Below are 15,821 nucleotides of genomic sequence, written 5' to 3'. Positions count from 1 at the left end.
GGATGGCCGCCATTTAATGGCAAATATTTGCTGTTATTTTAAAACAACGGCTGTTATATTGAAATAATGGCAGTTATTTACTGTTAGACGTCATTTGGTGATGGACGTCATTTTTTCTTTTTAAACCAGAGGAAAAAATGTACCTTGAGGGTACAAACCCACTTGACGTATTTGCTGCGTGAATCATTCTTAAAAATAAGCAGGCAAAACGCAGGTTGGCTTTATACAATTGTTCTGCATTACGCAATTGCGTATTTTAACGCAGAACAATACGCAATTGCGTATTTTTGAAGCGTGAAGCTTGTTGTTAGCAAAGCATCAGTTGTTAACAACCTGTGCGAAAAACGCATGTAGCTTCACGCTTCAAAAATACGCAATTGCGTATTTTAATGCAGAACAATTGTATAAAGCCAACCTGCGTTTTGCCTGCTTAGTTTTAAGACTGATTCACGCAGCAAATACGTCAAGTGGGTTTGTACCCTGAATGTAGCCTTACAATGCTATGGCACTGCAGTAAGGTACATACAAACCCTAAAGTGGTATTCCAGCAAACAAAATTATTTACTTTTTACATTTGCAACCACAGCACTGTACAGTGAGCGGGGATAATTGTCAATTACTGTGCTGCATTCGCAGCACTCCTAACACACAGCTTCCTCAACTCTAATGTCTCTTCTAATGCTAATATGTAGGTAAGGCTCAGTATCAGATATCAAGTATAGAAGGTTTGTTACTAGAGATGATCAAACCAGGACGAGGTTCAGGTTCGTATGATCCCTCACCATTGGCATTTGACTCCCGCTGTCTTCCAGTTCTGTAGGGAAGGTGGAGACAGCCCGAGTCCCACCTGAAAAACAGGGTTACAAGCTATGAACTAGGCTGTATTCCTGTTTTCCAGGCGGGACTCAGGCTTTATTTACCTTTCCCACGGAACTGGAAGACAGCGGGATTCAAATGCCGATGGTTCGGGATCATATGAACCTGAACCTCGACCTGTTTCGCTTTCTCTATTTATGAAATGAATTTCAGGCTCATGTCATAGAAGTTATTTTACAAAAATTTACAAACTAAAATAAAAACATTACTTATGAACGTAGACTCACCTCATTACTTGAAGAGGCCCTGATTATACTGGTGTTTGTCTTCATAATTATTAAAATAATATATAAAATCCAGCCAACAAAGCCGAGGGCAACGCCTATACCAAGGAACAGTCGGTCATAAGTATGGTAGTAAGCAAGGCCTTCTAAAGCCAAGTCAATCAAAGTTCTGCAAAGATTCATCTACAAAAATAAAGGAAAACATTAAAAACACTGGTTCTATGTACAGTAAATGTTCTATATAGTAACATTATATAAAACCTTTAGCCAAGTTATTTTTACTGCTAAAACATATAAAAAAATACTGTGATTTGGAAGGTCTTTACACATAGAAACATAGAAAATTGTTGGCAGAAAAAGACCACTACCTACCAAACCTTCTCCTATGTCACTAACAAACATATTAAAAAGAAAAGGACCCAGAACAGACCCTTGTGGCGACCACTTGTAACCAGTCTCTGCTCAGAGTATACACCATTAAGCACAAGCCTCTGATATCTATCCTTCAGCCAATAACAAATCCACTGAACTATCCAACTTCTCTATCAGCTTTTTATGGGGAACTGTATCAAAGTCCAGATAGGCGATATCCACGGCACCACCTTCATCCAACACTTTTATGACATAATCAAAGAAATCAATGAGATTGGTCAGACATAATCTGCCAGCAGTAAAGCCATGCTGGTTTGGAGTTTCCATCATTTTTACTACTACAAATGTTAAGCCTGGCCTGTAGTTACTGGGTTCTTCTCTACTACCCTGTATAAACCTTGTGGCATTATCCAGATGTGTAAACCTTGTGGCATCATACCCAAAATGACTTGTAGCTGTAATTGTCACCAAAGGCGTCACAACTAAGTGCAGAGTATGAATTAAAGGGTCTGAATACTTACATAAATGTAGTATTTTAGTTATAGTTTTAGTTATAGTTTTTCCTTTTCCATAAATTATCAAAGAGTTTAAACACAAGTCAGAAACTCTCTGACACTTTTCAGCCTTCTTTTTACTTTTGGGCTTTTTCTGGTACACATAGTGTAAGGAATTTCATTTTAAAAGATGTACAATATACTTAACCTGCATTGAATAATTGCTGAGATGATGAATTATTCATCAAAATACCTATTCTTATGGCACATGTTAAGTGACTAAATTTCCTTAGTATTTTTATTGTGCTACTTTAAGTGATTGTTGTGTTTTGTTGGTCTAATTTTCATTGCCCTTAGTAGCCAGAATCCTGCTCCACACTGACTGTTTGGTGTTTTCCCCACTGGAAGGCACCTCTAGGCAACAGACTTCCTTCTCTGGAGAGAGGGATATATATATATTATTATATTATATATACACACACAGTATATACTATATATATATATATATATATATATATATTACATACCACATATATATACCATATATATATATATATACTGAACATTGCTCTCTACATGGGAAGATAGCTGGCAGTGTTATCCTATTAAGTCAGTTTCCTTTAACTTTCTATGTGGAGTAATTTGTAATTTATTTGCAGTCTGTGAAGGCCAAGATAAGCAGCAGCACATAGCATAAGCCAGGCTTTGGGAGCTGTTTAAATAAATACTTTCTTGGCAAATAGTAATCCAACAGCTCAAAGTATATACGTATCTTCAACATCTATATACACTACACATCTATGCTGATTTTAAGTATTTTAATTTTAAATAAAATAATTATAATGTATGCAGTAAATCTGGGTCGTGATCATTTTGTAAGTTAAGTTACTGTGGGAAGCATGAAGGTAAGTTGGTAGAATCTCTGTAAAATCTCTCCCTGACTTCATAATGAACAAAAACAGGTCACAATTTCCTGCATCTAAAACTGAAGATAGGTGGTCACCTTGACCTAATAGGGGGCAGAAGTGGTCAAGGTATATAATCTATGTCCTTTTGCATCAGTCCTTTTGCAGAACGTTATAAAAGGGATATCCACCTGCATGAAACTGTGGCCCAGAAAACGTCTTATTAAATGACTATAATACATTTACAAAGCTCTACAGGCACTATTAGGACTGGTAATTTTCTGGACAATAATATCTCAACACGTTACTGCCTTGTATTTGCTGACAGTGGTGGATTAAAGGAGAAGTCTGGGCCAGGAGAAGGGCCTTACCTATATATACACCAGCCAGATCACTGCTTTTAGAGGAGAATGGTGGTCGGTAAATGAGAAAACAAGCTGTCAACCCCTTTAAAAAAAAATTTCTATAATATCAATATAGGTGTCAAAGGGGAAACTGTGCCAAGTAAAAGGGCAAATGTTGCTCCTTAGCATAAATATGTCCTTCAATACCTTATTAAAGCAGAATTAAATAGTTAGTGAAGAACAGAAGAAAAATCACATGTCACTTTCCCTGTGTGATACAAATTGCTACGTCTAGTTCTGAATGCTCTGGTAATTTGGTGCTAAAGAGATTTGCACTAGGAGTTTCATATGATTGAAATGCCAATCTTTACAACAAAGGAAACACAAGGACACATAAAAGACATTACTCAAATAGGAAACTGTCGCTGCCTCTTGATTATATACTTACGGCTTCTTTGTAATTTCCTCCATGGATATAAGATCTTGTACTCCTCACAATGTCAAGTTGCCTAGACTCTGAAAGTAAACTGTAAATACAAACAGATGTAAAAAGGTGCATGCACTGATAAAGTGTGCTTAAACAGCTTATATATATTCCACAAAGCTAAGTCGAACCATATCAAACAGGACAACAAAGACTTATTAGTCGGATAGATGGGTTATCAGTGAACAGATCAACACAGGATGGCTGGCATTTTTTTTTGTAAGTCAAGCTTTGTAGAGATTAGGATTCCAAAATGTTTCCGCACAGACATAGTGAGAAGTACATAGATCATGCTTTCACGCTGACGTTTTAAAGAGCATTATTCAAAGTACTGTGGCAGTCGTGACCGAAATAACCAAAATCAGAAATAGCTCATGGTCTTACTATGGACATTCTCAGAGAAGAACATAGATATCTTGACAAACTATATCTAGACATCTTTAACTTCTTCCTAATAGGGCCAGTTTTGGTAGCAATATTTTTATTTTATCAACATGTTGTAAGAGCCACACTTATTATATTTTTCCATCATATAGCCATAAAAAGGATTGTTCTTCTGGCATTATATGATAAAATATCTGAAGAAACCCAGATTTTGGAGAAGGTTTGTAACACAGCAAGGTAGGGTTTGGGAAAATTATATTCAGACGGTCACCTTTGTGTGGTATGTATTGTCGTTTTCCTTTTTTTTCCCTCAGTACCTCTAGTTGAGGGCTAAGGGTCACCACTAGTGGTATCTGATTGCTGCTTTCGTTGTCTTTGTATTGAAGTAGTTTGCTTCTGGATTTCCTGATGGCTCCCAGGTCTCGGGTAATAGACCTGATTCAGGAATGGCCTTTTGAGATGTTATGCCTCTCTGTCTGCTGAGTTAGATCAGATACAACTGTATCTGATGTTGTGGCAATAGACAGTTGATTTTTTCAAGGGGTTGGTCACTTTATAGTAAAATTGTTCAGTGTACAGTATTACTAAGTGTACTCATAGCTAATATCAGACTCCCCTCCTCCAGGCTGTACTGTCCTGCTCTGTGGTGACTCTGTCCATAAGATGACCGACAGGGAGGAGCATGTGACCATGCACTGCCCCCAGTGTTCACCATATACAGACAGGCTCAGTGTTGGACACTGGGGGCGGGACATGGTCACATGCTTCCCCATGTCGGCCATCTTATGGACAGAATCACCACAGAGCAGGGCAGCCCAGCCTGGAGGAAGGGAGTCTGATTTTTAGCTCTATGAGGTACACAGAGAGCTGCTGTCAGTATACACAGTGAGTACAGTTACTAATACTGTGCACCTGTGGCGTTGCTAGGCAGTTTTATTCGGTGTCCCGAATAAAATGCCTGCTGGCCCGGTTTTGCGAGCCAGATGTGGCTCTTTTGGTGGCCGCTGCTGCCCATCCGCCTCACCTACTAACGCTTCACGCTCCTCCAATCCAATCAGCGCAGAGCAGAAGCGTGCGGCAGCTGCGGCCGTCCGTGGATGCCTGCACCACAGCTGGCCCTGAATGCCTGCACCACAGCCGGATGCAGCGGCTCCACGTTCCCACTCTACGCTGATTGGACTCGAGGAGCACATCCAGGCACTACGTCGGGTGGGCAGTACCTGAGACTACCGTTGTGGCGCCCATTTCAGAGGTAGAGGGGAGGAGTCAGTGGGGAGGCAGAGAGTAGGCAGGTGAGGGGGCACAGAGGAGGCAGGTGAGGGGGCACAGAGGAGGCAGGTGAGGTGGTAGAGGGGAGGCAGTTGAAGGGGCAGAGGGGAGGCAGAAAGGAGGCGGGGGGAGGCGAATGGACACACTTGGCCTGCTGGTGCTATCTTGATGCATAAGATTGTGTGTGTGTGTGTGTGTGTGTGTGAGATCACGTGATTGTGTGTGTGTGTGTAGGGGGGGTCATGTGGGATAGTGTGTACAGTATGTGTTTGTGAGGGGGCAGGTGGGGTAGTGTGTGTGGGGGGTGCCAAATGGCATAGTGTGTATGTGTGGGGGTCAGGTGGGGTAGTGTCAGTGTGTGGAGGGGGTCAGGTGGGGTTGTGTGTGTGTGGGGATGGCGGTCGGGTCAATTGCAGGCAGGAGGGGAACTTTATTACTATGGTGGGTACAGCAGGTGCATTATTACTATATAGGAGGCACAACAGAGGGGGCATTATTACTATGTGGAGGGTACAGCAGGGGGCATTATTACTATATAGGGGCACAGCAGGGGACAGTGTTACTATATGGAGGTACCCCAGGAGACATTATTACTATATGGAGGGGACAGCAGGAGGCATTATTACAATATGGAGGGCACACTGGAGGCAATATTACTATATGGAGGGGACAGCAGGAGGCATTATTACTATATGGAGGGCACACTGGAGGCAATATTACTATATGGAGGGGACAGCAGGGGGCATTACTACTGTATTGGGCACAGCAGGGGCATTATTACTAAATGGGGGCACAGCAGGGAGCATTACTACTATATAGGGGGTGCACAGCAGGGGGGCATTATTCTTATGGGGCACAACAAGGGAACCTACATACAGGGGGGGAAACACTTACCTACCTATTCACTGACACCAAGCAGTGGAATTACTACTGTATAGGAGCCTATAGGAGGGGAAAAGGGAAGGAAGTTGAAGGAAAAGTGTAGAGCCTAAGATGTTTGTCTGGAAGGTTCTGAAGAGATGAATTGCAGCTGGAAGAAATCATCATGGAGGCCTGGGCCAGAAGGAGAGGAAAGGTGAAAGAGAGCAACTCAGATCAAAGAAGACGTTCCCTCACTGAATGAGGTTTTTGCATTTTGTAGAATGTTATCTGGTAGGAGTTCCCCGAGGTAATAAAGGTTGGAAAACACTGGCTTAGAGGATAGGAGCTAGGGCAGACCTCCCAGAGGCTGTGTGTACAGGGGGAGCTGTGAAGGAGCTGCCTGGGCAGTGGAGTGCACCACTACCGATGACCGTGACCCTGACAGGAGCCCAGGGCAGGTGGCTGCTTGTGTCTGCTTAGCTGCAGCTATTATGAGTGGCTGCAATAGAGCTGGACTAATAGAGCAGTCATTGGGGTTACTAGCTTATGTACTGTGCTTCTTCACTATCAGCATAGGACGGCACTCAAAGGGCCCGTGCCCCTGATGTTTTAGGACCCTAGAAACGCCCCTGCTTTTCACTATACTATTTAACTATAGAGTGGCTAAACCCTTTAACATGTTTCTGACATCCTTTCTGAGGACTATAGGTTGATTGAAAGGTGCCCATGCCCATGAGAGGGGGAAACCACTTTCCCATTCTCAAAAACTTTAAATGCTGTGTTCCGTATTGATGCTATTCCTCAGCCAATGTTATTTTTGTGGTTTCACTTGTTCCATCTCATCTTCTAAAAGCCATAACTTTTAATTTTTCATATCCATAGCCTTATGAGGCTTGTTTTTTGTGGGACCAAAAAATATTTTTGTTTTTATGCTATGCAAGTGCAATAAAACTGATAGATCATCCTTATTGTGTGGGTCAGTATGATACATGACATGCAATTTATATCGTTTTTATTTTATTTTAATCATTTAAAAAATTGTCTTATCAAATAACATGCTTAAAACTGACCCCTATAAAACTGTTTATTAATTTTTTTCTTTGTACATGGGTCAGTACGGGGGCAATTTTTTGTGCTGTGATTTTTTTTTATCAGAAGTAGGTTGGACATTCTGATTGCTTTTTATACTTTTTTTCTCATTTACAATTTGACCAAAAATCTGCAATTTTAATAACTTACAGTGATTTAAATTTTATTTTTTAAAGTGGAAGTTAAATGGGTAATAATTGATGATGTCTGTCATTTGCAATTGGTTTCTTCTGCTGGATTCCAATGACATAGGACACCCCTAATGGGCTGATCGGGGAGCAGAATGTCATTGAAAGCTGGTAGAACAGGAGTACAGCCGGGACCAAAGAATTGCACAGACAGAGCATTGAGGGGGTTTTAGGTATGGGCTTGTTTATATTTCCCCAGAAAACCACTTTAAGATACCAGAAAATCCCTTTAGTTCTTCAATTGTCAAGGACATATACAATGTGTCCTAACCTTAAATGTTTGCACTGGCTAGAATTCAAGGAATGAAGCTTTGATATAAATTTAAAGCCAAGAACCTCAGCTCTCAGATAGTACCAGGATCAATATTCCAGGAACAGATTACTTGTTTAAAGTCAGACAGCTGAATAAAAAGTTTTTCTTCTTTGTTGTGCATGTTCATAACCATAATATAAAGGTCCTATATATATGGAGCGATTATGTGCTGATTCAGGCAAATATCAGCCCGTGTATTAACCGTCGGCTGATCATTGTCTTTCAACATGTTCAAAAATCATCGACCACTGGCCGTGCATTGGTCCGTGCAATAGCTGATGTGCAGTTGACAGCTGATGAAACCAAGGTCTGCACGGACATCGCTAATGCAGCATGTCCATGCAGCCGTGTCCACACAAATACAGACACATGTAATAGGCTCAGTAAGCAGAAGCCAATCTAGCAGATCAGCTCTCTCCTGTAAGCTGTGCCCTCTAATACGCCCTTAAGAGGAGGAAAGCTACAAGTGACATCATAAAGAAAGATCAGTGCCTGTTACAGCCATCAAATAATGAAAATTTCCTATCAGCAAAAAGGGTTTATCTACATAAATCAAAAGTAATTAGTTTGTGTTGGAAGGGGGAGCACAGAACTATTTTACTGTATCGAGTTCTTCAATTAGTTTTCTCAAAAATATGAAATGTAAATATGCCAATCTGTATTTATTACCGTTGTTCATAAGGAAACAACTCAATAACTTCTATTTACCACTTTTTTTTTTAGTTAATAGAGAAATGTTTTTTTACCCCAATGCAGACATTATAAGCTGACCTTAAATCCTTTCATCTTCCCCGTAGACTAGTTTAATGTGTGTCTAATAAGCATTTAATGTGCCTCCAAACAGTATAAATTTAGCCTAACATTTTGGTGGCTCATAAAAGGCCCATTTCCAAGATAATAAATTTAAATTAATTATTATAAACATCCAATTTCTTTTTTTACGTATAACAACATGCAAACCCCAAAAAAGTCATAAGAACCATTTCAATCTGCTTTTCCCTGATCATAACAATCTACACTGCATCATTGAAGCCCAATGTTACAAGCAACATTTGAAAGGCATCTGAATGAGTTGGTGATGAACTGGAGATAGTGAAGCTATCTCCAGAGGCCTCTCTGCCTCAGCAGCTTGTGATTCCTATCTGTCACCAGTAAGGAGAATAGGCAATCAGTATCTTGGCAGTTCTGTTTATGCAGCACTTTTCAAACCGAAACAAAGAAAACAGCTAAAAGCTGCAAACAAAACAAATGTGTCCATGTCCTGCATAGCTCTTATGTTACAGATAAGTCCCTGGACATTCTGCTTAGGCTAATGACAAAGAAAGGTAATGATGCTAAACAGTCAAAGGCAGCTGGCTACTGAAGCAAAGCAAATGGAATGAAACAGGAGGCACAGATTTGTAACACAAATTTTGCTAAACACAAAGAAGATATAAAGTGAAGATGAGGCGGCAGCTACTTGCTGAATTGTTGCCTTCTTTAAAGAGTTATCCATCCTTGTAAAAAACTGATGGCCTATCCTCAAGAATCTCAAGATAGCCATTAAGCTATCAAATTAGATCATGAAGGGAAGAGACTTCCAGCATTTTGACCGATCAGCTACTTGAACTGGTTGCTGCAGACTTTTCATTGTTTACATTGCCTGCAAACCTGTTGTACTATTTGTGGTAGTGGTGCAAGGTACTGCAGCATTGTTTCAGTCACTTGAATGAGACAACACTGCAATACCTTGCATTGCTACTACAAACGGTATTTGCAAAACTGTTTGGAAACATTGAAGAAACTGCCGCACTTACAAGGTGTTACAGCTGATTGGCATACTGCAGTGTTAGGGCCCAGAAAATTTAAAGTTGTGCTTTCATTGGTTGCTGTTAGAAACAAATACAGTTTCAGGGTGCCTTCACACGTACCGGATCTGAAGCAGATGTCACACTGCGAGTTTGCAGCGAAATCCGCTGCAGATCCTGGTATAATGAAGGCCTATGGGGTCACATACCCGCAGCAGAATTTAACCCCCTGCCGCCCGCTGCCCCAGCCCGAAGCATACATTACCTGCTCAGCGCCGCAGCTGTGTAAAGCTCCTGGCTCCCCATCAGCCAATCAGTGCTGCCGTGCAAATTCCGCTGTGGATACGTAACCCATAGAACTTCACACTACATGGATCCACAGCGAATTTTGCTGCGGATCCGGTATGTGTGAAGGCACCCTCAAGGTGATTTTAATTCTCTGCTGCTGTTATTGAGCCCCTGAAAAGAAGCCCCTTAATGGTATAGAGCTATTTGTTCTTGTTATTTCAGGGGGTAGGCCAGTGCTTAGCTCTTTGCCAGCAGTCCTCACACCCGGACTTACTTCCCTGAGTTGTTTGGCCAAGCACGACATCTGCACATCACTGCTATGTCATGACACTTAGCTGAAAAAAAATCCACTAGATTAATCTGCCACTATGCTGGTGATAATCTACAGCAGGGCCGTAGCTAGGGGGGGCAGCTGCCCCGGGCGCCGAGACCAGGGGGGGCGCCATCACAGGGAACAGAGAGAGAAGGATCACATTGGATGAGGCAGCCTGGAAGCCTTCTGTCCTCTGTCATTGTGAGGAGGCAGGGGACGATTTTTACTTAATCAAAAGAGGTATTTTCCATACTGTATTGTCTCCTGGCTGCTGTTTAGCTATAATTTGCGCAAAATCGCTGCGTTTTTACCACGATTTTGCACAAATTTGGGCTAAACAGCAGCCAGGAGACCGTACAGTAAAGAGATGGTGAAGGACCTTGACATGTGACTATGATGACACCGCAGGTCCTGTATGTACACTGCACTATGGAGGAGGAAGAAAGAAGATACAGGTGAGTGGGAAGGGGAGGACACTCAGGGGTGTACAGTCTGGGGAGGGGAGGGGGACAGGGGGGGACAGGGTGACACTTGTCTGGCATGGGGGGGGCACACAAGAGAGTTGGGGTCCAATGTCTATTTATATAAACCTTACCTAGTATCTGCAGGGGTAGGGAAGCTTGGCTCTCCAGCTGTTGCAGAACTACAACTCCCATCATGTCTGGACAGCCAAAGTTTTAACTTTGACTTTCTATGTATGGTGGGAGTTACATAGTTACATAGTTACATAGTTAATACGGTTGAAAAAAGACACATGTCCATCAAGTTCAACCAAGGAGGGGATGGATACAGGGAAGGGGGAGGGGTGATAGGTTCTATACATATGCATTTATATTATTTTGGTCTAAGAACCTGTCTAGCCCTGTTTTGAAGCCCTCTGTTGTTGTTGTTGTGACCAGATCCTGTGGTAGACTGTTCCACAGATTCACAGTTCTCATGGTAAAGAAGGCTTGTCGCCTCCGGAGGTTGAACCTTTTTTTCTCCAGGCGGAGGCAGTGCCCTCTTGTCCTTTGAGGGGGTTTTACCTGGAACATCTTTTCCCCATATTTCTTGTAGGGGCCATTTATATATTTAAATAAGTTAATCATATCTCCCCTTAAACGTCTCTTCTCCAGACTAAACAAATGTAATTCTTTTAATCTCTCCTCATAACTAAGATGCTCCATTCCCCTTATTAGTTTAGTTGCCCGTCTTTGTACCCTCTCCAGCTCTAGAACATCCTTTTTATGAATCGGGTTCCAAAACTGGACGGCATACTCCAGATGAGGCCGCACCAAAGCTTTATAAAGCGGTAATATTATATCCCTGTCCCGAGAGTCCATGCCTGTTTTAATGCATGACAATATCCTACTGGCCTTAGAAGCAGCTGACTGACATTGTGTACTGTTCTGTAGTCTATTATCTACAAGTACACCCAGATCCTTCTCCATCAGTGACTCTCCCAGAGTAACTCCCCCCAGGACATATGATGCATGTGGGTTATTAGTACCCAGGTGCATAACTTTACATTTATCCACATTGAACCTCATTTGCCAAGTGGACGCCCAAACACTCAGTGTGTCTAAGTCATCCTGTAACATCTGCACATCCTCCATAGACTGTACTGTACTACAAAGCTTGGTGTCATCTGCAAAGATAGAAACATTGCTGTTAATTCCATTCTCAATATCATTAATAAACAAGTTAAACAGAAGAGGGCCCAGTACTGACCCTTGGGGTACACCACTTATTACCGGGGACCATTCGGAGTAGGAATCATTGACCACCACTCTCTGGGTACGATTATTAAGCCAGTTTTCAATCCAGTTACACATTAAATTTTCCAAACCAATAGACTTTAACTTACCCATCAGACGTCCATGAGGAACTGTGTCAAACGCTTTTGCAAAATCCAGGTACACTATATCCACAGCCGCGCCGCCATCCAGGCTTCTACTTACCTCTTCATAGAAACATATTAGGTTGGTTTGACAGCTTCTGTCCTTAGTAAAACCATGCTGGTTATCACTTATAATACTATTAGCCACTACATATTCCTGGATGTAGTCCCTTATAAGCCCCTCAAATAGTTTCCCCACAATGGACGTTAAGCTTATGGGTCTATAGTTACCTGGGGAAGTTCGAGAGCCCTTTTTGAAGATCGGCATTACATTTGCCTTACGCCAGTCCCTCGGCACAATACCAGTAAGCAAAGAATCACGGAATATTTCATACAAGGGTAGTGAAATTACAGAACTGAGTTCCCTAAGAACTCTGGGGTGCAATCCATCAGGCCCTGGAGCTTTGGTTACATTGAGTTTGTTTAATTTATCTTGGACCATATCTATAGTAAACCAGTTCAGTACATTACATGTGTTAGCAGCACTGGCCCCACCCACCTCAGTACTGGCCCCACCCACCACAGCTCCATCCTCTTTTGTATATACAGAACTGAAGAACCCATTAAGTAACTCAGCTTTCTCCTGATCCCCAGTTATTAATTCCCCGTCGCCATTATTTAGGGGTCCTACATGCTCTGACCTTGGTTTTTTTGCATTAATATATTTGAAGAATTTTTTGGGGTTTCTTTTGCTTTCTATAGCTACCTGCCTTTCATTGTGAATTTTTGCTGCTTTTATTACATTTTTACAGGTTTTGTTGACTTCTTTGTAATGTTTAAATGCTACAGCTGACCCCTCTGATTTATATTTTTTGAATGCCCCTTTTTTCTCATTTATAGCCCTTCTAACCTCGGTTGTAAGCCATGTGGGATTGGATTTTAACCGTTTATATTTGTTACCCATAGGAATATATTTGGCAGTACAGTTATTTAATGTGGATTTGAAGATTTCCCATTTATTAGCTGTATCCGTATGTGACAGCAGCCGCTCCCAGTCTATGCCCTGAAGTTCTGCCCTTAACCCAGGAAAATTGGCCCTTTTAAAATTAAGAGTTTTTGCCCTCCCAACATGTTTTTCTTTTCTACACTTTAAGCTAAAAGTCACTATATTGTGGTCACTATTACTCAGGTGTTCATGGACAGTGACATCCCCAACCAGCTCAGCGTTGTTAGAAATAACCAGATCCAACAAGGCATCACTTCTAGTTGGCTCCTCCACAAACTGGCCCAGAAAATTATCCTGCAGGAGGTTAAGAAATTCCGTCCCCTTTGTGGTTTTAGCTGAACCGTGACCCCAATCTATATCTGGGTAGTTGAGGTCCCCCATTATCACTACTGTTCCCTCCCGGGCAGCCCGCTCTATTTGTCTATTCAACTGACCATCTATCCCCTCAGTAATGTTGGGGGGTCTATAGATTACACCAAGAATAATTTTTTCACTCTTTACCTCCTTCTGTAGTTCTACCCACAATGCTTCCACATCATCACAGTCATCTCCCACTATTGCATCTTTTACACTCACTTTAATATCATTTCTGACATACAGACATACTCCTCCTCCCCTTCTGCCCACCCGGTCCCTTCTGAACAACGTAAATCCCTGAATATTGACAGCCCAGTCATGTGAGGAGTCCAGCCATGTCTCAGTCACACCAACCACATCAATGGACTCCTCCAGAACCAAGGCCTCCAGCTCCCCCATCTTGCTGGCTAGACTTCTGGCATTAGTAACCATACACTTTATATTACCATCGAGTTTAACCGCTTCATTATAAGAAATGGGATTTATTACTGTGCTGTGGCTACAATCATCCTCACTGTTCATCCGCAACATATGGATCTCCCTATGCACTGCTCTTATCCTCCCCCCACAGGACCCTTCTCCTCCCTCCTCATTGTTCTGTCCCCTCTCTAACCTATCTGCCACTACATTACATACTTCATTGTCCTCCCTCCACATCCCTAGTTTAAAAACCCCTCCACCCCTTCTAGGATTCTCTCCCCCAGCACAGCGGACCCCCTTCCATTAAGGTGCAAATTATCTGCGGAAAACAGATTGTACCCCAATGAAAAGTCAGCCCAGTGCTCTAAAAACCCAAACCCTTCTCCTCTACACCATGACTTGAGCCATGCATTTAACTCCCTAAGCTCCCGCTGTCTTTCCTGCGATGCGCATGGCACAGGCAGTATTCCAGAGAATACCACCTTGGAGGTCCTTCCCTTCAACTTAGCACCTAGTTCTCTAAAATTATTTTTAATAGACCTCCACCTACCTTGTATCCTGTCATTGGTTCCCACATGGACCACGACAGCTGGGTCATCCCCAGCCCCCCCAAGTAATTTATCCACCCTTTCCACCACATGCCGAACCCTGGCACCAGGGAGACAGCAAACCATTCGGTTGAGGCGGTCTTGGCGACAAATTATTCTATCCGTCTTCCTGATTATAGAATCCCCTACAACCACTAGCTGTCTAGGCCTACCTACAATACCATCCCGCCCACTACTAGTTGGACTGTTCCCCCGGCTGTTAGGGAGAACAGGTTCCACTAGAGCTGCCATTTCTGACACGGATGCCCTTGCATCATCACCTAACTTGGCAATTTTGCTTGGGCATATAGTAGGAGAAGTGGCCTTCCTTTTCTTGGATCCCTTACTGGTCCCTCTAACTACATTAACCCAGCTACTTACTTGGGCCTCCTGATCTATATCACCACCCTCCATCTCTAACCCACTAACTTCCTGCTCAGTGAGCCGAAGTTCCCTCTCAAGGTGGCCAAGTTCCCTCAGTGTTGCAATATGCTTCTCCAGATCTCTAACTCGAGCTTCTAGATGAGTTGTAGTTTTGCAACAGCAGGTGAGGCAAGGTTCCCTATGGGAATCTATAAAGCACCTGTACCTGTCATTTTTCTAAATAATTTCTATTTTGAATTTGGTGATGGAAAACCTTACTGGAGGTATTACTGCTGTTGTCTCCGCTGCTGAGTGGAGTTGATCGAACCTGCCGCATTAGATTAGTGATGCCTTCCCGTTCCGTGGGAAAGGAGGAGACAGCCCGGGTACCGCCTGGAATTCCGGGATTCAGCCTTTGTAATAGCTGGGTACTCTTCTCCTTACCCATGGACCGGGAAGGCATCAGCAATCTAATGCGGCAGGTTTGTGAATGTTCAAGTTCAATCGAACGTAGGATTTCCCGAAGTTTGATCAACTCTACTGCTGAGCGTATCTGTGCATTAGGAGATGGCACCATAGAATCACATTACACTGGGTGTCACACTGGAGATAGATCAGGAAGCTTTGCCTCCTAATTCACAGGTACAGACAGCAGGGAACAGAGACAACGGCGCCTCCTCAGGTACAGACAGCAGGGAGCGGAGACAACGGCGCCTCCTCAGGTACAGACAGCAGGGAGCGGAGACAACGGCGCCTCCTCAGGCCAAATTGAATCTTTGCCCCGGGTGCAGGAGAGCCTAGCTACACCTCTGATCTACAGTACATTACTATATATGGCATACAGAGGAAGAAGGGGCTACTGATGCACCGGCTTTGCAAACTGCTATGCAAGTACTGAGAAAAGATCAAAAGCACAACAAGCAAGGGGTTTTAACAAGCAATAAACTGCTGTTACTGAAGATGATGATGATCACAAGCTCAATGGAAGGGGTAAAGGAGATTAAATTTAAAAGGCAGCACTGTGTACATACAGTAGTAGGAGCACAGGGGACAGCTGCCTAGAACTGGGTGGCCAGAC

The 15,821-nt window shown here is 42.7% G+C and overlaps 1 protein-coding gene across 4 annotated transcripts in view; it reads right to left on the bottom strand.

Annotated features, from left to right (window-relative positions):
• The window catches only part of PIGN (phosphatidylinositol glycan anchor biosynthesis class N), a 209,344-nt gene that overhangs the window by 114,222 nt on the left and 79,301 nt on the right, over window positions 1-15,821 (bottom strand). For all 4 annotated transcript variants that reach the window (XM_069958130.1, XM_069958132.1, XM_069958131.1 and 1 more), the window contains exons 13-14: window positions 3,664-3,742; window positions 1,104-1,283 (exon numbers count right to left, since the gene is read on the bottom strand). In XM_069958130.1, coding sequence (XP_069814231.1) covers window positions 1,104-1,283; window positions 3,664-3,742 — 259 coding nt within the window. The remainder of the gene's footprint in view (window positions 1-1,103; window positions 1,284-3,663; window positions 3,743-15,821) is intronic.

Source organism: Dendropsophus ebraccatus, chromosome 2 (assembly GCF_027789765.1).
Source record: "Dendropsophus ebraccatus isolate aDenEbr1 chromosome 2, aDenEbr1.pat, whole genome shotgun sequence".
NCBI classification, from domain to species: Eukaryota; Metazoa; Chordata; class Amphibia; order Anura; family Hylidae; genus Dendropsophus; species Dendropsophus ebraccatus.
This window is presented reverse-complemented; position numbering and strand designations above follow the sequence as displayed.